At 43.0% G+C, this 20,621-nt stretch overlaps 1 protein-coding gene across 6 annotated transcripts in view; it reads right to left on the bottom strand.

Annotated features, from left to right (window-relative positions):
* The window catches only part of RASGRP2 (RAS guanyl releasing protein 2), a 30,272-nt gene extending 9,959 nt beyond the window's left edge, over positions 1-20,313 (bottom strand). For 2 of the 6 annotated variants that reach the window (XM_075569765.1, XM_075569761.1), the window contains exons 1-16: positions 18,650-18,895; positions 17,048-17,201; positions 15,087-15,189; positions 14,454-14,504; positions 13,995-14,126; positions 13,028-13,178; positions 10,612-10,785; positions 10,157-10,273; positions 9,518-9,799; positions 8,884-8,961; positions 5,983-6,096; positions 3,782-3,897; positions 3,141-3,282; positions 2,760-2,796; positions 1,788-1,946; positions 407-473 (exon numbers count right to left, since the gene is read on the bottom strand). In XM_075569765.1, the coding sequence (XP_075425880.1) occupies positions 415-473; positions 1,788-1,946; positions 2,760-2,796; positions 3,141-3,282; positions 3,782-3,897; positions 5,983-6,096; positions 8,884-8,961; positions 9,518-9,799; positions 10,157-10,273; positions 10,612-10,785; positions 13,028-13,178; positions 13,995-14,126; positions 14,454-14,504; positions 15,087-15,189; positions 17,048-17,117 (1,785 nt within the window). In that variant the 5' untranslated portion in view covers positions 17,118-17,201; positions 18,650-18,895 and the 3' untranslated portion in view covers positions 407-414. Of the gene's footprint in view, positions 1-406; positions 474-1,787; positions 1,947-2,759; positions 2,797-3,140; positions 3,283-3,781; positions 3,898-5,982; positions 6,097-8,883; positions 8,962-9,517; positions 9,800-10,156; positions 10,274-10,611; positions 10,786-13,027; positions 13,179-13,994; positions 14,127-14,453; positions 14,505-15,086; positions 15,190-17,047; positions 17,202-17,356; positions 17,614-18,649; positions 18,897-20,194 lie in introns of those variants that run through there. The other 4 variants (XM_075569768.1, XM_075569763.1, XM_075569764.1 and 1 more) reach the window with 4 other exon arrangements.
* Positions 20,314-20,621: the final 308 nt, after the last annotated feature.

The following is a 20,621-nucleotide window of genomic DNA, read 5'->3' on the forward strand; positions in this document are numbered from 1 at the left end:
CTCTTCGTGTGTCCCCGTCACTGTGGGTGTCTCTCTTCGTGTGTCCCCGTCACTGTGGGTGTCTCTCTCTTCGTGTGTCCCTGTCACTCTGTGGGTGTCTCTCTTCGTGTGTCCCTGTCACTCTGTGGGTGTCTCTCTTCATGTGTCCCTGTCACTCTGGGTGTCTCTCTTCGTGTGTCCCTGTCACTGTGGGTGTCTCTCTTCGTGTGTCCCTGTCACTCTGTGGGTGTCTCTCTTCGTGTGTCCCTGTCACTCTGTGGGTGTCTCCCTTCGTGTGTCCCTGTCACTCTGTGGCTGTCTCTCTTCGTGTGTCCCTGTCACTCTGACTTTGTCCATTTCTTCCCTGAAATCCTCTTCACACCCCTTGTCCCATCCCTTACATGCCTTGTGCCCAAATATTACTCACAGCGCTGGTTATAGGTGCTCATCAAATACCCCATCATCCTCTTCCTGCAATCCCTCCTCTCTCAGATCTGCAAGCAGAAGTATATGAACAATTAGAATTTGGGGTACTATAGAGTAACTTCTTATATCTCTCATAATATTGAGGTACCAGCCAGAGGAGAAGTTCTCTGAAATACTTGAAATAGTTTGTCTTGCTCCTTGAGACTGTACTTTGGGTGTAAGGGAGTATTTTTTGGATATATAAATACAGTGCCAGTCAATAACGTTTCGGTTGCCTGGAAGTACTTTCAGATACTAATGTCACTGCTCATTGTTTTTTCTACATGCGGTCAGTACTTTGAGTATTAGGAAGTACTTTTGGTGGATAATCAGGGTGACTGATTGCATTTTGACACGCTAAGACCTACAGTACGCCTGTCAACCTCCTTGGGTATCTTTTAGTATTATTGAGAACGCTAGATGTATTTTCAGATTTTAAGAGTATGTGACCGTTGTATTGTTCTTTGAATAAGTATTTTAGGTAGTAGGGAGTATTTTTGGAGTATCTGTCAGAATACTGAGGTGACAGCCAGCAGTAATTGTTTTGCAAATAAGTACCATTAGTTACTAGAGGTATCTCACGTTGTGTTTCTGTATGTGTAAGTACTTCGTATATTAGGAAGTATGAGGGAGTACAAACCTGGCCAACTGTCTAGACGTATTTTCAGATATTGGGGTTACCTGGCACTTGTCTTCTTGTTTGAGTAAGTATTTTGAGTATTAGCTAGTATTCAACAGGCTCTGTCAGTACTATTTTGGGCTACCTGGAAGTACGTACTTAGCAATTTGGGTGTTAGGGAATATTTAGTGACAATCCTGTAGTATATTCAGGTATTCGCCAGCATTTCCATGTAACCAATAGCAAATGTTTAGGGTATCTGTCAGTATTATAAAGTATTTATTAGTATTGTAGTTATATGTCAGTTTTTATGAGCTATCTTGCAACATTATTGAGTATCTTCCAGCATTATGGGGTATCAGTCAGTTTTAAATGGGTATCTCAGAAAGTATGTATGTGTCAGTATTTTGAGGTGTCTCTAAGTATTGTTGGACATTTGGTTAGTATTATAGGCTCTGTCAGTTTTAAAGGGGAATGTTAGAGGGGTACATGTCAGCATTATGGGGTATTTGTTATATTATATATTAGTATTATGGGGTACCCAAAGGTTATCTGTCAGCAGTAGAAGGAACTTGTTGGCATTACGGGATGTGTATCAGTGCTGTCAGGATTACAGGGTACCTAACAGATTTCTAAAGTTCTTTTGGGTTTCTGGGTGCCTGTATTTGGGTGTCATACTTAGATTGTATTTGGGTGTCATACTTAGAGTGTATTTTGGGGTTACCTGGCTGCATGGTGGCCCGCCTAAACGATCTCGGGAGTGTGAAGGAGAAGTGGCGACTGTGCTGTGGGGTGTCTCGCCTCTCGCAGACGCTCTTAGACCGCTTCCTGCACTCTACAGAGAGACGGTCTTTGCACTGCTTGTGACAAGTGACCCCGCAGGCTTTGAGAGAGACAGAGAAAAGGGATTAAAGGGACCCCCCCAAATTATTTGCACCCACAAAATACAAACACTGTACTGCTTGACCTAGAAAGCGTAGCAGGTCTCATCCGAGGTTTTTGCCGGAGACACCAGGGCGAGGCTCGTAGTGGAGGCGATCGGGTTATTTGAACTTGCTATAGTGCAGATAGCATCCCTGGACTGTACGGTACCCAAAACAGACGGAGAGTGTAAGCTGCCCGTGTAAGCCTTGGAAGCCCTGCCTGGCACCCCAAGCTGCCGTATTCCCTGTGTTGGGTGAGTTTGTGCCCCACTGTGTGTAGTGCTGTGTGTGTTGACTTCGGTGGAAATAAACGTGTTTTATCTAACCTTGTGCCTTGTTCGGGGTCTGCGATCCTCGTGTGACGTGTCCTGCTCTCCCGTGACAGTACATACCTCCACATTGACATACCACATGTTGCAGTGGAAGCCCCAATATTTTAACACTCCTCCTGCCTATTGTAGAATGAGGAATTAAAATTGCCCCAATAATCAATCATCAATGGCCCCTAGATTGTCAGAGAATAATATTGGGAAAGGGGTACCTCCAAAAATACAAGTACACTATAGAGTACCATAGGCTATCCCCAAACTCTGTAGTATCGACAGATTTCCAGAAAATAAAGTTAAGAGTCCCATTATATGTACACCCCCAAATATAACCCATGAGAGGGTGTTCCCACAAAATGCCTGCACTCAAAATACACCACTGTGTGCAATGAAGGAATCCATTTATAAGTGTACCCTAAAAATCACCCCCCTGCCCCAAATGCTCACTTCTGCACTTAAGGCCTTTCTTATAGATTCCAAGTATCTGAAAGAGAGATTGTCACAAATTGATCAATACAAAGTTGTTACACAATATAATACACACAACATGCTACACAATATAACACACTCAATACACAACGACAAGAAGAGAGAAATGACCCACAGCACTATTCACAATTACAAGCAAAGAAACACACATTATACAACATGGCACACAACATAAGCCGTTACCAACACACAAAGAACATAACACAATGTGACACACATTATGATACACGGTGATAAACAGAGACACACACACAGCTAAACTCAACAACACACGTGAGACAGTGTTTACACCGTCGAGTGATACATTGTGATATTCCGTGTCTAGATAAAGCCACACACCAGGTTTCCGCAATGCTGACATGACACGAGCCGTAGGAACGTGCGCTCGGAGAAATTGTGGATAAATCCCATTTTACAGTCCAACACTGTACTAGCTTGCAGGAAGTACGAGGTCATCTCCTGTTTACTGATCCTTCCATCCCTACACAAAAAAAAACACAACCTGGTGAGGTCAAAGGATGGACCTGAAGGAGACACACAAATGTAAGCCCTGGAGGCCTTCTTGTGATGTCTCGTACTTTCATCCCTACACAAACCACATAAAGATAACAAAATGTTGAGAAGATGCACAAAGACACAACATGTTGTGAAAAATAGACACAAATTTAACACATTTGCTTTCTCATTGTTCCATTTACACACAAATACATACAAAGGTAACATAACTTTGAGATGACATACAATGACAGAAAACAACCTACAGGAAGCCTACATACTTATTGTGGCATATTATATTGAAAGTATATATACATATATACATACATACATACACATATATAGTCCCTTACTAACTGCTGGTCCTTTCAACCCTACACAAACCATACCGAGGTAGCAGCCTGTAGCAGACACATGAAGAAAGCAGAACATATAGGAACAGTACACATACATACACACACAACCCGAAGTGACACCTCACTTACTGATTCTGGTCTATATCGTCGAAGGCACACAGATATGGGAAGTTGCTACGGACACTGTGGAACTCTTCCTGAGAAATGTGACCATCACCGTCTTCATCAAACAGCCTAAAGACAGACTGTGGAGAGAGATGGGGACCCCATAATTCCCCTATAGAAAAGCCTACTGACTTCCATTTGTCTTAGAGACACACACACACAAACAACCTTCTGATGTGGCTTTGAAGACCTCTAAGACCAAGCACAACTAGAACTTATGGAGAAGAAGAACCGTCCAATGAAAAGGGGTTAATGTTGAAGGTTTGCTGTGGAGCTCCTTCTTATCAATGGTGTCCAAGCTCCATGACTCCCCATCTTGTAGACTCAGTAGAAAACTCACCTCATCAAGAGTACTTTGATGAATAAAAGTTTGCATTCAGTCTACAGTAACTGCATTTGAACTAACGTTTAGCCTACAAATGGAGTGACCCGATTGTGCTGGTGCACTGAGCTGTTCCGTGATAGAAATATAAAAGTTAAAGTCCTGGGTAAAGTCTGGTGCAATCATGCTAAAGGAGGGGTTTCCAAACCTCTCGAAATCTGGAGACACTATGAAACACAGAGGGCAGAAGAGCTCACGAAAATACCACAATAGTGAATTACCCAATTAATGTTGAAAAATACAACTGTTAAAAAATATATTAAAAAATCAACCAATAATGTATACGGTGGATGACGTTACTCAGGCTGACTTGGCTTGGGGTTACTCTGCACTGTTGGACTTGGTACAGAGTAAAGCTTCTATTTCAATCTACGCATTTCACTAGACCTCACTTCCCCAGGAGTGTTCACGGCTCTCCCTTCCCCAGGAGTGTTCACAGCCCTCCCTTCCCCAGGAGTGTTCACGGCTCTCCCTTCCCCAGGAGTGTTCACGGCCCTCCCTTCCCCAGGAGTGTTCACGGCTCTCCCTTGCCCAGGAGTGTTCATGGCTTCCCTTCCCCAGGAGTGTTCACGGCCCTCCCTTCCCCAGGAGTGTTCACGGCCCTCCCTTCCCCAGGAGTGTTCACAGCCCTCCCTTCCCCAGGAGTGTTCACGGCCCTCCCTTCCCCAGGAGTGTTCATGGCCTCCCTTCCCCAGGAGTGTTCAAAGCCCTCCCTTCCCCAGGAGTGTTCACGGCCCTCCATTCCCCAGAAGTGTTCAAGGCTCTCCCTTCCCCAGGAGTGTTCAAGGCCCTCCCTTCCCCAGGAGTGTTCAAGGCCCTCCCTTCCCCAGGAGTGTTCAAGGCCCTCCATTCCCCAGGAGTGTTCAAGGCCCTCCCTTCCCCAGGAGTGTTTACAGCCCTCCCTTCCCCAGGAGTGTTTAAGGCCCTCCCTTCCCAAGGAGTGTTCAAGGCCCTCCCTTCCCCAGGAGTGTTCAAGGCCCTCCCTTCCCCAGGAGTGTTCACGGCCCTCCCTTCCCCAGGAGTGTTCAAGGCCCTCCCTTCCCCAGGAGTGTTCAAGGCCCTTCCTTCCCCAGGAGTGTTCACGGCTCTCCCTTCCCCAGGAGTGTTCACGGCTCTCCCTTCCCCAGGAGTGTTCATGGCCCTCCCTTCCCCAGGAGTGTTCAAGGTCCTCCCTTCCCCAGGAGTGTTCAAGGCCCCCCCTTCTCGAGGAGTGTTCATGGCCCTTCCTTTCCGAGGAGTGTTCATGGCCCTCCCTTCCCCAGTAGTGTTCAAGGCCCTCCCTTCCCCAAAGGTTTTTTTTTAATACATTATTTGTTGATTTTTTTATATTTTTTTTAGCTTATGCTCCCTGTGTTTCATAGTGTCTTTGAACTAAAGTTTAAACAGTTGCAGATGACTATACTGCATTGGTTGACCCTTCCAATTCATGACATCCACTTTCTGGACCTTGGTTTGATGCCAATGCTTGTGGTATTTACAAAGCGGATCTTCTTATGAGCCTTGAAGGTGGGAAGGCATGAATCATGAACAGCATTGGTGAGAAATAACTCAAAAAGAAGACCAGAAGACCATCTGCCATTGACTATCATCCATTGGTTGTTACTTCATTCTCACGAGGCCCTCTTTAGAAATTAAACCATGGTTGGGTATTATCTTTGTGATGTTTGAGAGAACATTATAAATCAATAAAGGATCTTACTTCCAAGTAACATTGGTACTCTTAAGTTGCATCTTCCAATTTGGTGGAATATCCTCTCTTTTAATAAAAAGAAGGTCCACCTACCTCAACCATTTTCTCAATGTGTTGGCACAGCAGGGCCTGGTCTGGTTTGGTTTTGAGGGATGCCCACTCCTCCAACGGAGATGATGGGGATGGAGAGGACCTGTTATTTGATTGCTGAGGATGACAGTGAAAGACAGAGATAAAATGGAGATAATTTTGCTCCTCAATCTTTCCTTTTAATCTGCCCCTCTCCTTCACCCATTTCTCATGTTCTCTTTCTCTCTCCATTTCCCCATTTCTCTCTCCTCCTGTCGCATTTCCATTTTTCTCACCCCTCTCTTTCACACTCGCACACATTCTCTCCCTCACTTTCTCTCTCTCCATAACCCTCTCCCACCATTCACTATCACTTTCTCTCTCTTCCTCTCATCTCTCTCCCTCTACATATTCCTATTTGGTCAGTTCATCTTTTTGTCTCTTTCCCTCACCTCTTAGGCTGCGCTTATAGTGCCTGGCGACGGCGACGCGACGTCGCTCTGAAACAAATACATTGACTCTGTCGTAAGCGCGACGGAGCGACCAAAATGTTTGAAGCCGGGTAAATTTGATTTTTTAGAGACAGTCGCCACATGTCTCTAAACCTATCAAATTGTGTGGCCCGCCCCTTTTAGTGACATCACTGGCCTTGTCACCAGCAACGTCGATTCAAATCAAATTATAACTTTCGCTGGTGGCGATGGCGACGGGTGACATCGTCGGTTGCGTCGCCATCGCCAGCACTATAAGCGCGGCCTTACACTTTTGATCTCTCTCTTCTATCCCCACATTACCTTTGACCTCTCCCCCCTTCAAATTGTGTCTCTACCCTCTTCACACGTCTCTCCCCCTTCATATTCTGTCTCTATCCTCTTCACACGTCTCTACCCTAGATGATAAAATCAAACCGCGCTCTTGCTTCCTAAAAGGATCTTGAAGTAGATCAGCTCTTCCCTCTTGCTGCTGCTGTGATGTGAAGGTACCCCTCCTCCACCAGTAACCGTCGTGGGAAGGCTCCAAACGCCAGGTGTTAATGAAAAATAAACACAGAAGTGCACCAAGGGTCAAGATTTATATAATAACAATGAAATAAATAACATGTAAAAACTTACATATAGGAATATATAGGTCCAGTAGATCAGTGCACCGGTAATCAGTTTGAGTGGGTTCCTAGGCGCAGGGGGTAAGTGCTGAGACTCACAGATCAGTCCCACGCACTGGGGCTGGCTTGCTCGGCACTACTCTGTTGTTACTTCCGGGTTGCGGCTTCTCGCAGGACCCGTGTATAGTAGTCCACCACAATCGCCGATATTCCAAAACACATCCCACTCGAGCGAGCAGAAGGAAATGTCTCTAACTTCTTGTGGGAGGGCTGGAACTTGTTCAACCAAAAGTCTGGATACCAGTGTGCACTGTGTGAACTCCGCAACGCGTTTCACACAATTCAGTGCTTCATCAGGCGGTGTTTAGGACACCTACAGGGGGGCCTTTTATACAGTCACGCCAAGATGCAAATTAAATAAATAATGTGTATAACGGGCACTATGAGTGCAATGTAGCAGCAGGATTGAGAGAGTGTATAAACCTCATCTAGGGATATTGGTATATCATACAGATATGTGTATAGTTCCACAAGTACATAATAAGGTATATACATACAATAAATTAATCAATGAATAAACTTTTTAAGGGAGTGTTAAGTTAATGCACTTCTGAAGGCCACCCATTTAAGTGATAAAAACATGGTTGGTCAGGCAATAATACAATAATATCACAAGACCACAATTGATCGCAATAATAAATACAATACTATACATAGAAGATCTAAAGTGAAAAAAGAAAAAAAGGGGGGGGGCTATAATCCTCCCCTTTTTTCCTTTTTATTATACGCCCCCCCCTTTTTTTCACTTTAGATCTTCTATGTATAGTATTGTATTTATTATTGCGATCAATTGTGGTCTTGTGATATTATTGTATTATTGCCTGACCAACCATGTTTTTATCACTTACATGGGTGGCCTTTAGCAGTGCATTAACTTAACACTCCCTAAAAAAGTTTATTCATTGATTAATTTATTGTATGTATATACCTTATTATGTACTTGTGGAACTATACACATATCTGTATGATATACCAATATCCCTAGATGAGTGTTTATACACTCTCTCAAATCTTGCTGCTACATTGCACTCAGAGTGCCCGTTATACACATTAGTTATTTATTTATTTAATTTGCATCTTGGAGTGACTGTATAAAAGGCCCCCCTGTAGGTGTCCTAAACAAAGCCTGATGAAGCACTGAATTGTATGAAACGCGTTGCGGAGTTCACACAGTGCACACTGGTATCCAGACGTCCGGCTGTATCAGTTCCAGCCCTCCCACAAGAAGTTAGAGACATTTCCTTCTGCTCGCTCGAGTGGGATGTGTTTTGGAATACCGGCGATTGTGGTGGACTACTATACACGGGTCCTGCGAGAAGCCGCAACCCGGAAGTAACAACAGAGTAGTGCCGAGCAAGCCAGCCCCAGCGCGCGGGACTGATCTGTGAGCCTCAGCACCTACCCCCTGCGCCTAGGAACCCACGCGAACTGATTACCTGTGCACTGATCTAGTGGACCTATATATTCCTATATGTAAGTTTCTACATGTTATTTATTTTATTGTTATTATATAAATCTTGACTCTTGGTGCGCTTCTGTGTTTAATTTTCCGTCTCTACTCTCTTTACACGTCTCTCCCCCTTCATATTCTGCATCTACCCTCTTCACACGTCTCTCCCCCTTCATATTCTGTCTCTATCCTCTTTACACATCTCTCCCTCTTCATATTCTGTCTCTATCCTCTTCACACATCTTTCCCCCTTCATATTCTGTCTCTATCCTCTTCACACATGTCTTTCCCTTTCCTGCCACTGCTGTCTTACCGATGATCGAGCCCGTGGTTCTCTCTCTAGAGATAGCTGGTAAATCTCTTCTTCTGAGCGGTACTGGTCCAGAGACACCTGAGACACAGGAGAAAGGAAGAGAAAACGATCAACAGAAGATAAAGAGAAAAGCAATTAATTAGTTCTGCAAAGTGTGACTCCCAATGATCTCCCTCTGTTATATCGTTCTCTCTCTGCTTTTGTAGCATTCCTCTTCCAAGAATAGCTCAATTATTTCTTCTTTTTTATTATCTCATCTCTTTCAGCATGAATTTCCCACTTCTCCATCTCGTTCCGATCCTTACCATCTCTTCACCAGAGGGGCCTGTTTTACTGTTTACAGTGTTTTGCTCCATCTTTGACTTTGTCTCCATCTGTCCCACCCTTGCCCTATCTTATCCCTTCCAATCTCTCCTCTCTTCCTCTATCTTTCCCTCTCTCTTATTATTATTATTATTCATTTTCTTCCATCTCCCCCTCTATCTCACTGTCTCTCTGTCTCTTCTTCATCATCCTTCTCTCCCCGTCTTTATACAGTATTTCTTTCATTCCTTTGGCATCTCATTCCCTCTTCCTCCATCACACTCTCTCCTCTTCATCTCCATCATCTTTTCACCATGGTGGAGTTTCTCACCGTTAACAAGTTAAGAAGATCAGGGTTGGCCCTCACTGGAGGTTCTAATCTCTGGGTGTCTGTGAGCTCGTGAAGGACTTTGTAGACCTGACGCATCTTGGAGATGTTAATGGCACCTCTGGCTTTGTCCATCCAATCGGGCAGTGCCACATGCAGAGCCATGAGGTCTTTCAAGTGTACACCCAGGGCTGGGAAACGGAAACCTTGGCAACATGCAAACCTGCGTCTGTACCTCGAGTAGTTATCTGAAGAGGTGAGAAGCTCCAGATGCGAATCAAAGACCTAGAGTAAAGAAAGTAGTATTGAAATAGAGGCTAGTCACGTGATCTCAGGTAATCCAAATGTAAGCATTTCTGATCAAATGGTAAATAAGTTTTGTATACCCTTAAAAGTGGGAGAGAGGGCCGAGGATAAAACAGAGATGGAGGGACTGCAGAAATTAATGAGAATGCCAGTGAGAGGATGGATTCTATAAAGAATTTAAGTGGTATTTTGGATTTGGCTATCATATAGTAGATCATTTGTACATTGAAGATGGCCTCTCTAAAAAGAGATGTCTCACCAGGGATATCCTTTTTGAGAGGCAGTCTCAAAATACAAGGTGTCTTTCTAAGATTCCATAAAAAGGCAGGTCCTTACCTTCGTGGTCTCTGCACTGACGTGTGATTGAGTCTCCTTAAGACGAGAGATGGAGCTGTGGCTTAGACCACCGACCACAGACATTAGAGTATTAAAGTTCTGCAGCTGGAGCAGTCTCTGTGGGAGAGACAGACATTAGAAAGGATAGAGAGGGGAGAAGCGACAGACCTTTGACTTCATTTGGACAAATCTCTACACTCCTCGCATGTTTACAGCTCCCCTTGTCTCCATCACCTGCTTTTCAGTTCCATGTTAGTATTTGACCCCCCCTCTCTGCTGAGGCTATCCCCCATGCACTCACTTTTATTTTAGTACAGAAGGTCCTCATTTGGTCTCCCTCAAGCTTTAGGGTTTACCCCTTTGTATAGAGCTCACCTCGGGCCTCTCATTTATACAGCAAAGGTGTTTGAGACATACACAAAAGATAGAATAGAAAGCATAACACAACAGTGTACCTCTGCCACCTTGACAAATTGTTTGATAACAGCTGCCCGTTGTTGCGGTGTGTGTTTGCTGAGCACCATAAGCTGGATCCACTGGGATACACCATTAAACAGGGCTATGAATCTTTCCAAAACAGGGTTTCCCACCGTACAACCATGAAGGACGAAGCTGTGATAGTCCTGAAACTGTGGATAAGAAAACTTGAAGTCAGGTCCAAGAATGCAGTCCAAGATCAAACCCACAGTCACATCCTATCAGACGTAGGACACCCTTAACAGGGCTTGGTGAGTAATATTCACCAGACATCTCCAGGCAACTCATGTCACTATCTAGCTCAACCTCTCAATGTGCCCTTCAATTCTTCTATCCACCAATTTCATAGAAACATAGGAATTGACTTCAGTTAAGAAACCACCCTCCTTGCTGTGAAACCTCATACCCGATTAGTTCCTTTGGGCTCTTTAATATTTAGGATGACCTTGTGTATATCTAAAGAAGTTTCAGTTACTTTACTGCATTAGCCTCTATCATATCTCCATGAATCCACCATCCTTTCTGTGATGAAGGTCTTCCTTACATTTTCTCTGTGATTCCAATCATACAGCGTCAGAGCAGAGCCTTGTGTTCTGGCAATTCCCTTTCTCTGAAACATGCTTCTATCCTGCACTTTGTTGAAACCCTTTATATATTTTAAAGTATCTATCATATTCCCTTTCCCTCTCTTCTCCCCTCTCCATTTTTACCTCTAAGCTGTACATGTGGAGGTCTTTTTGTTTTCACAGATACGTTGTATGACCATGCAGCATTTCTGTAGCCATTCTTTGCACAATCTCTTATTTATTTTTGTCCTTCTGGAGATATGGTCCCCGGGAACTGACCCCAATACTCTAGGGGAGGTCTTTCTAATGATCTATAAACTGGCATCGCTGCCTCTCTCTTCCTGTTGCTAATACCTTTATTTATACACTTGCATCCTGCTGGCTTTCCTCATTGCTTTGTTACATTGCTCACCTACCTTCTTCGACAGAAGATTAACCCAAATGTCTCTTTCACTATAACATAAATTCATCAACCTACTTTGGTGTTTCACGTGATGAATGAACCAATACCTACAGGTGAACTATAAAACTGCCATGTTAATGTCAAGTTAACAATCATTATTAACATATTATTAACATATATTATCTCTTACTGTGCATGGAATGTGTTGTATATAATATATATCCTTGCTCACTTAATGTAACAATGTATCTGTCATCCTACTGTAACTCTGTATCCAGGACGTACTTGAAAACGAGAGGTAACTCTCAATGTATTACTTCCTGGTAAAACATGTTATAAATCAATTATTAACATATAACAGTAACACCACCACATGATTAAACTAATGACAATTGTCAATCCATCAAACTAAATTCATCTCTGCATCTAATCAACATATTCATCACTCATCTATCTACCCAACATCTCCCCATCTTCATCAGCTCAACAAATCAACATCATTTGACAGTGCATCAGCAGACGATGATCCACTCAAAATATTGACATCAGTTTATTGAGCTAACATGGAATTACCAAAGCAAAAGGTGATGGTGGCAAGTTGACCTTCAAATGAAGATCAACTAGTGACAAATGTCATCCCAATAAATAATCATGGCTTTATGACATCAACTTAATAATCCAAATAGACATCAGCCGATGAACACTTTAACATCAATTTATTTACCTCATATGGATGTTCTCTCATATGAAGAGAAACCAATTAAAGATCAAGCCAACAAGGTCAACACATCAAGCTAACATCATCTTAGCACATACCCAACACTCCCACCCAATGTCACCTCCTTTTTTACTCAGGAAATGAATCTACAGGTCAACATAAATACAGTAGGACATTAACATTTAAACATCAGTCATTGAGCTGCAAGCATCTCATGTTGAAACGAGATCAACCCATGAAGGTCAATTCAACAATGTTAATTTATGAAAGTCACATCTTCCAACAAACGATTACCACCTATTAACTAATATTTTCTAAGAGGCTATTTAAAATTGTCATCATCATCATAATCATCATCTCTTCTACCAGACATCATATCATCTTCATTCCATCAACTCAACAAATCAGACTCAATAGTTCCTCAACCCTAGTTTCTGGTCTCAATCAGTGGTATCTGAGAAGCATCATTTTGAGATGTACATTGATACAAAGCATATTTAATGATCCTCAATAAATATGTCTAATCCTCTTTAATCCACTTGGCAGTACAACATAGAGTGGTAATGAGTACTGCGGGTTTACTGTTTGCTCATTGTGTGACCCATTGTCATTGTGTCATCTTACAAAATATCATTTTAAGGTCAACCAAAAACATCTCATGACAGCAGCAATGAAGACCTCCTACGTTGGTGTTCTGTTTCTCTCACCAGGATCTTGGAGAAGGAGTGGAACTCCAGGTGTGTGAGATGTTCCGCAAGCTCAGATGGGTCCAGGTGGTCAAAGAGAAGAGAGGTCTTGCGAATTCTGCCCCCGACCGGCCCCCGTTGTGTCACCTGCCGCTTCCAGCCATAGGATGGGCTGTAACACAATGACATAAAGTGATAACATGATAAATGCACACCTGCCCAATGAGGATGAGGGATATGATACAGTTAAACACAAAGTGTACCCATAATGTCAGAGTTCCCTCACATGGCCAGCACTCTCTTGCAAGCTCAGGTGTGCCTCACACACTGGACCCTGCACACAATCTCTCACATGTGCTGCTCTCTCTTGATCAATACTCTAACATGCCTTAAATTAACTCTTACAAAAAGAGAGTGCTCTCGGAAGAGACAGCTGTCTGGCACATATTGTCTGCTAGCATCAAACACTCTTGGCTCTTTCACACATACTGCTCCGTGTTTGTGTGGTCTTTCCCATCTCTTCCCCCTTTATCTCTCTTACTCTCTCTCTCGCACACAGAAGCACACACATGCAAACACTCTTGCACTCTCTGTCTTTGGTTTCACTATCTCTCATTCTCTGGTTTCATACCTGCAGTCTCCTCCCTCACAAACATTTGTTGTCTCTCACCCATACACTCACATTAAGTCCCCCACTCTCTCATACACACCTCCCACTCTCCCATTCAATAGTTATCTACTCTCTCACTCACCCTCTTGCTGCTCTATCGCTCTGTCTATCTCTAGGCCTCTCTCTCATACAGTAGCTTCTACAGTGTATCTCTCAAACTAACAGACTTGCTATCTTTCTCTCTCTGAATCTCCATCTTGGTCTCTGTCTCTTTTCTTCTCTCTCCTCCTCTAAATGTCTCTAACTGAATACTCTCAGACAGGCACAGCTCTCTCCTACACATTCAGTGCTCCAGTCTGCGCTCTCACTCCAACATACACACTCTCGATGTCTATCAGACTGCTCTCTCTTCGATTCCCTGTGTTCTCCAGGGCTTTCTTAAGGTGTCGGATCTGCTCCCCAAGCACTGGATTCAGATCAAACTCAGCCGGGTACTCGGATATCCAGAACCTGTAGAGAGGGACAGTTACATAGAGCAGTAAATAGGAGAGGGTGTAGTTCCAGGGGGGTAATTATTGGGAAAGAGGGACAGTTACAGAGGCTAACTAATGGGAAATAAGGGCAGTCATAGGGGGTAGTTAACAGGTGAAGGGGCAGTTACATGTGGGTAATTAATGTGAAAGAAGGGCAGTTAAAGATGGTAATTAAAGAATATGGGGCAATTGCAGAGTGTGATATATAGGAGGAGAACAGGACAGTTAGGAAGGATAAAATAGGACGGAGCGGTATTTACATTGTATTAACCCTATAGATTAATAGGGGTGAGGGGGATGTTACCTCACTAGATGACAGATCCTTTCACGCTCCAAGTTATCACCAGCCTCTGAAGTGGGAGAGGGTAAAGGGAAGGGTAACCACAGTGCCCCACGGCACTAACGAGACTTGAGGAGACAGAGTGACAGAGACAGACACCAAATGACAGTGAAATACCAAATGAAAGACACACTTCTGGGGAGATTAACACCAGAGACTAATACGGGGGTTTGTGTATTACAAAGCAACAAGGCCTCTCGGGGCAGTATCGCACAAAAACTCCCATTCATGACAAGGATGTTTGCATGATTGCCCCGATCAGCACTATTGCAGTTTAATGAAAACCCCCAATGAGATCAGGCAGAGGGAGTGTCTAGAGAGACAGAGATGCACAGGCTAAGAGAGACAAGCATAGACAGTGACAGAGACAGAGAGACAGGCAGAAACTCAGACATTGGCACAGATATACAGACATACTAATATTGAAAGATAGACACAAATAACCCCATGCAGAACTAAGACAGAATCAGAGAGAGAGAAGGAGTTGGAGAAAAAGAGAGACAGAGACAGGTGACATAGAGACAGACAGAGAGATGGACTACATAGAGAGTGAGGGATACAGACAAGGTGACAGGCGTAATTATTGGTAAAGGATATAGAGTGAAGAGTTTCTTGGCCAAGTCCCCGGATGGTATGTACCATGGGTGCATCATTAGAAACATCTGGACCAGCTCTGCATCTCTCAGCTTCCCGTCTGAGTCTGTGGTTAATGAAACAGAGGAGGAAAGTGGTGTGGACAGGTCCCATCAAAGAGTGGTCCTGTCATGATTAAACACAAGACCTACGCAAGAAGCAGAAGCAACCCAGCAATGTAAAAGACCTCAAAATCCAGAACAAACCTATACATGAGACAGGCCTGGGTCCACATCAGAGTACAGAACCAACCGAAAAATGAGACAGAGCTGAGGTAGCCTCAAAATCCATAGCACCAAAATATGCGACAGACCTGAGACAACCTCAAAATCTAGAACCAACCCAAGCACCAGACAGACCTGAGTCCTGCTCAAAACCCAGGACCTACCCAAAAACAATGCAGACCTGAGCCCTGCTTAAAAATCAGAACCAACCCAAACACAGGACAGGCCTGAGATCTGTTCAAAATCCAGAACCGATTGAAAAAGAGACAGCTCTGAAATACCACTAGCAGCTGAAAAATGAGAGAGACCTGAGACCTCCTCAAAACTAGACAGGCCTAAAAGCTAGATACCTTCTTTTAAATCCAGAACCAGACAAGAACAATGTAAACCAAATTGTAGCTGAATAATTCAGACCTAACATAATTCAAGTCCAATCAGTTTTAACATGACCAAAATGACCTGGAATCAACCCCAAATCCAACTTGGATCTGAATTTAACTCAGAACCAATCCCCAAACTTAATTCAGAATGAACCCCAGAGCCTAACTCAGACCCAACCCAAATCTCACTTTATCTAAGAAGCCACTTAAATCACAACTCAGTACAAACCCCAAGATTAAGTCCGACTTTGGCTAGTTAGACCTCACATAATGTACAACTAACCACACTCTATATGATCTCTAACTCCAGAACTACTTAACAACTAACCCCAAACCTATCTCTGAAACATCCTAAACCAAAATGACCCAACTCAGATCTGAGCTAACTCAGACCTTACAAAACCTTAACCATCCTCATGCCTTATTCAGAATAAGCCCCTTATTTAAGTCACACCTTAGAGCTTACCTTAATTCAGAACTCACCCAAACCCTAATTCAGACTTCACCATAGCTAAGAAGCAATCTCAATACCAACTAAGAACAAACCCAAGATTAATTCAGACTTGGCCTATTTTAGACCTCACCTCACTAACAACTAATCCCACTGACTCTCTATCTTTCGCTACAGAACTACTTTAGAACCAACCCCAATTCACAAAAACCCTAAAGCCAACTCAGAAAAGACTAAACTTAGACCTTACCTTAAACGAGAAACAAAACAAGCCTAGCTCACATCAGATCTAATTTACAGTTTACCCTAACTCAGAACTAACACCAAAATGAAACCCCAAGCCGAACTCAGAACATACCCCCCGCCTAGCTCACACCCGAGCTAGTTTACAGCCTACCTGAAATCAGAACCAAGCCCAAACTTAATTCTGAAAGAACCCGAATCTAACTCAGATCTGTCCTAAGTCAGACCTCACCTTAACTTAGCCAACCCAATCATAACTCATAAAACCTCTAACTCACACCTGACCTAATTCAGAGGTTAACTAAACTTAGAAACAAAACCTAACTCAGATTTTTCACCGTGACTAAGAAAAAACCTAATTTGTAACTCAGAACAAACACCAATATTACGCCAGATTTGGTCTAGTTTAGACCTCACCAAACTTACAACTAACCCCACTTCATCTCCATTAACATCAACTCACACCCAACCCAAAACCTAGCTTAGACCAAGTTATACTCAAAATAGACTCAAATAAACTAAGACTATACACAACTAGAGCCTGGTTATCTCCTCACTTGAATCTGACCCAACAAGCATAACCACAACTCTGGCTCTAGAACGAAACCCTGGACATTAAGTTCTCACCAAAGCTCTGGATGCATCTGGTGATCATCTCATCAATGGTGAGGCCCTTTTCAAGATCAGGAGGATCCATTACGGTCTTCTCGTTGGCTGGTCCAAAGGTCAAATGGGTTGAGGGTTGTGAGAGATTCTGAAGCACAGCTATTTCTCACTGCAGCTGGAAAGAAAGACAGTAGGGGACTAGTTCCAGAGGAATGGCTAAAGAGCTATCTCTCACCCCAAGAAGAAAGGGAGAGAGTGTTGAACATCAATACTGAGCCTTCTCTCAGAACAGAAGATGTGAGTAAGTGCAGACAAGCAGCTATTTCTCACCTCTATTACAAAAGAGCTGAGGGGTGGATGGGCACATATACTAAGCTATCTCTCACCCCTCCCTGAGACCTGGGTAACCTCTTCCTCTGCCTGCTCTCTGAGTTCTCATACTCCTAGCTTCCTGTTTTCACGTCTCACTTCCTTTCTGCCCTGGAACCACGGTTTGATCCCTGGGGGGGTCTAATAACGGGTATATTTTGTATTCACATTTTCAACGGGGAGAAGACACATGTAGATAATAAATGTGTTATTATGAATACGTTTGATGAATAAATAAATCATTATTAATAAGAAGCATAATGATTATCATGATAATAGTAATGATAATGAAAGCAATAATAATAGCTTTGATATTGATGATGATGCTAATAATAATTATAGTAATAATGATAATAATGAAAGTAACATTATTGTTAGTAGTAGTATTAATACTAATAGTTGTTATACAGTAGTAGTAATAATGCTAATAAAAGCAATAATAATAACTATGTTATTAATGATGATGATACAGTAATAATAATAATAATAATAATGATAATAATAATGATAATGAATATACTGGTACAATTATTCATATGTTTTTACATTATCATCATTGTTGTTGCTGCTACTTTAATAAAAATAATTATAAATATGATGATGATGATGATGATAATTCTTATAATACTAACAGTGATATTGCAGATATTATTATTAATATGATTATTATTATCATGTTTACATTACTATTATTATTAATGACCATGATAATTATAAAACATACATGACAATAAAGATGATAATTACCGTAACATTGCTAACAATAATGCAAATAATTGTATTAATTCTATTATTACATTAGTAGTAGTATTAGTAGTAATATTACACAATACACAAGCATACACATTACACACGGGTATGCAACATTACACACAGATACACACCGTTGCAGAAATACACAACATAATACACAGGTATTCAACATTACACAGATACACATTACCCACAGGGATACTACATTACACACAGATACACATTACACAGATACACAACATAGCATGCTGACACACACATTACACACAGATATACAATGTTAAACACAGATACCCAACATTGTATACTGCTACACCACAACACACAGATAAACATTGCACAATGTTTCACAATATAACATAAAGTTACTCCACATTACACATCTAAAGCCAAACAACATAACACAGGCACAACACACACATTACAACACAAAGGTGCACAACACACTACACAATGACACCAGGAGCCCACCCCGGAATAACAGAGCGACGCACTCCCTACCTCACTCCTGCAGTGTTGTGACAAGACACTGCCCCTCCCTGTCACTTTTCCACCCCCTACTACAACCCTCCTCTGCTACACCCTCCTCTGTTACACCCCCTCAGCTTCAAGTTGTGTTGTATTTCCTCCCTGTGCATCTGGGCAGGAAACAGAGCAACTGATAACCCACATTCTGTGCTCAACCCAACGCGCAACTGTAGCATCCTCTGTTATTCTGCTGCTGACACATACACAGCTCTGTCACTGCACCTTCACCCTGCCCTGCAACCTCATCTACTATTCCTGTACTGACCTCACACACACACACACACACACACAGCGCTGTCACTGCACCTTCACCCTGCCCTGCAACCTCATCTACTATTCCTGTACTGACCTCACACACACACACACACACAGCGCTGTCACTGCACCTTCACCCTGCCCTGCAACCTCATCTACTATTCCTGTACTGACCTCACACACACACACACACACAGCGCTGTCACTGCACCTCCATCCTGCCCCGCAACCTCATCTACTATTCCTGTACTGACCACACACACACACACACACACACACACACACACAGCGCTGTCACTGCACCTTCACCCTGCCCCGCAACCTCATCTACTATTCCTGTACTGACCACACACACACACACACACACACACACACAGCGCTGTAACACCTCCATCCTATTCCGCCGTTAACATACACACAGCACTATTACTTCACTCCCATTCTGCTATTCCTGTACTAACACACACAGCTGCACTCTCTGCTATTCCTGTACTAACACACACAGCTGCACTCTCTGCTATTCCTGCGCTGTCACTGCACCTCCATCCTGCCCCGCCAGGGCAGACAGAGATGTAACTGCCCCTCTAGCCAAATCTGCTGCACCTTCAGCTATTGTTGTACGCACACTACACTGTCACAATATTACACAGAGATACACAACATTATAACACACAAACAATATAATAGAGATGCACAATATAACAAACGTACACAATATAGCTCACATAGAAGTAAGAACACACACACATACAATAAAGAACACGCACGCACACAGTAGACCACACACATACATAAGATAACACACACTGTATAATACATATATACAATGAAACACATACACAATATATACAGCGATTCACAATGTAACACAGATACCCAAAATAAGACATTCACAATATAACACACATCCACAACATACGCCACATACACAATATAGCTCATATAGAGGAAAGAACACACATGACCACAATCGAACACACACATACTGTACACAAGATAACACATACACACTATAATACACAAACACTATTTAACACTGATACACACATTATAACTCACAATATGACATTGCTACACAATGTCACACAGATATATACCATGTATCACACACAAACACAATGGAACAAACAACACAATAATACAGTGAGCTAGTGAGACTTCCACCTTATGAAAACAACACATACACCTGACCAACACACACACACACCTCTGTGACTCTCCACTGTCTCTCTCTATCCTCCAATCACCCTCTCCTCCTCTTACCTTGCACTTGGTTAGTTTATTTCCCTCACCACATCTTCTCTCCCTTACCCTCTTTCTCCCTCACTTTCTCCCGCTCTCTATCTCTTCCCCCCTCTCTCATCCTCAATTTCTTTCTCCCTAACCCCCCTCATATCTCTCTATCCCTCCCCCCCCCCCCCCCATACACTCTCTCCTAAATTAATTTGTCACTTTGCTCTCTGACTGACACTTCTGCCTCAGGCGACATTTACCCCCCAGGGGGGCAGATATTCCATCGGGAGGGGGTATATAGAAGGGGGGATGGTGGATTAACACTGCCCCCCCCCCTCTCCCTGTGCAGGAAACATCTGTATTAATAGCTCATGGGAGAGGTCAGAGCAGGAATCTGCTTCTCTGTTCCTTAACTTCCTTACTCTTCTCCATCAGATGCTCTGCAGGGCTCTGGCAG

This window comes from Ascaphus truei, chromosome 14 (assembly GCF_040206685.1).
Source record: "Ascaphus truei isolate aAscTru1 chromosome 14, aAscTru1.hap1, whole genome shotgun sequence".
In the NCBI taxonomy this organism is placed as follows: domain Eukaryota; kingdom Metazoa; phylum Chordata; class Amphibia; order Anura; family Ascaphidae; genus Ascaphus; species Ascaphus truei.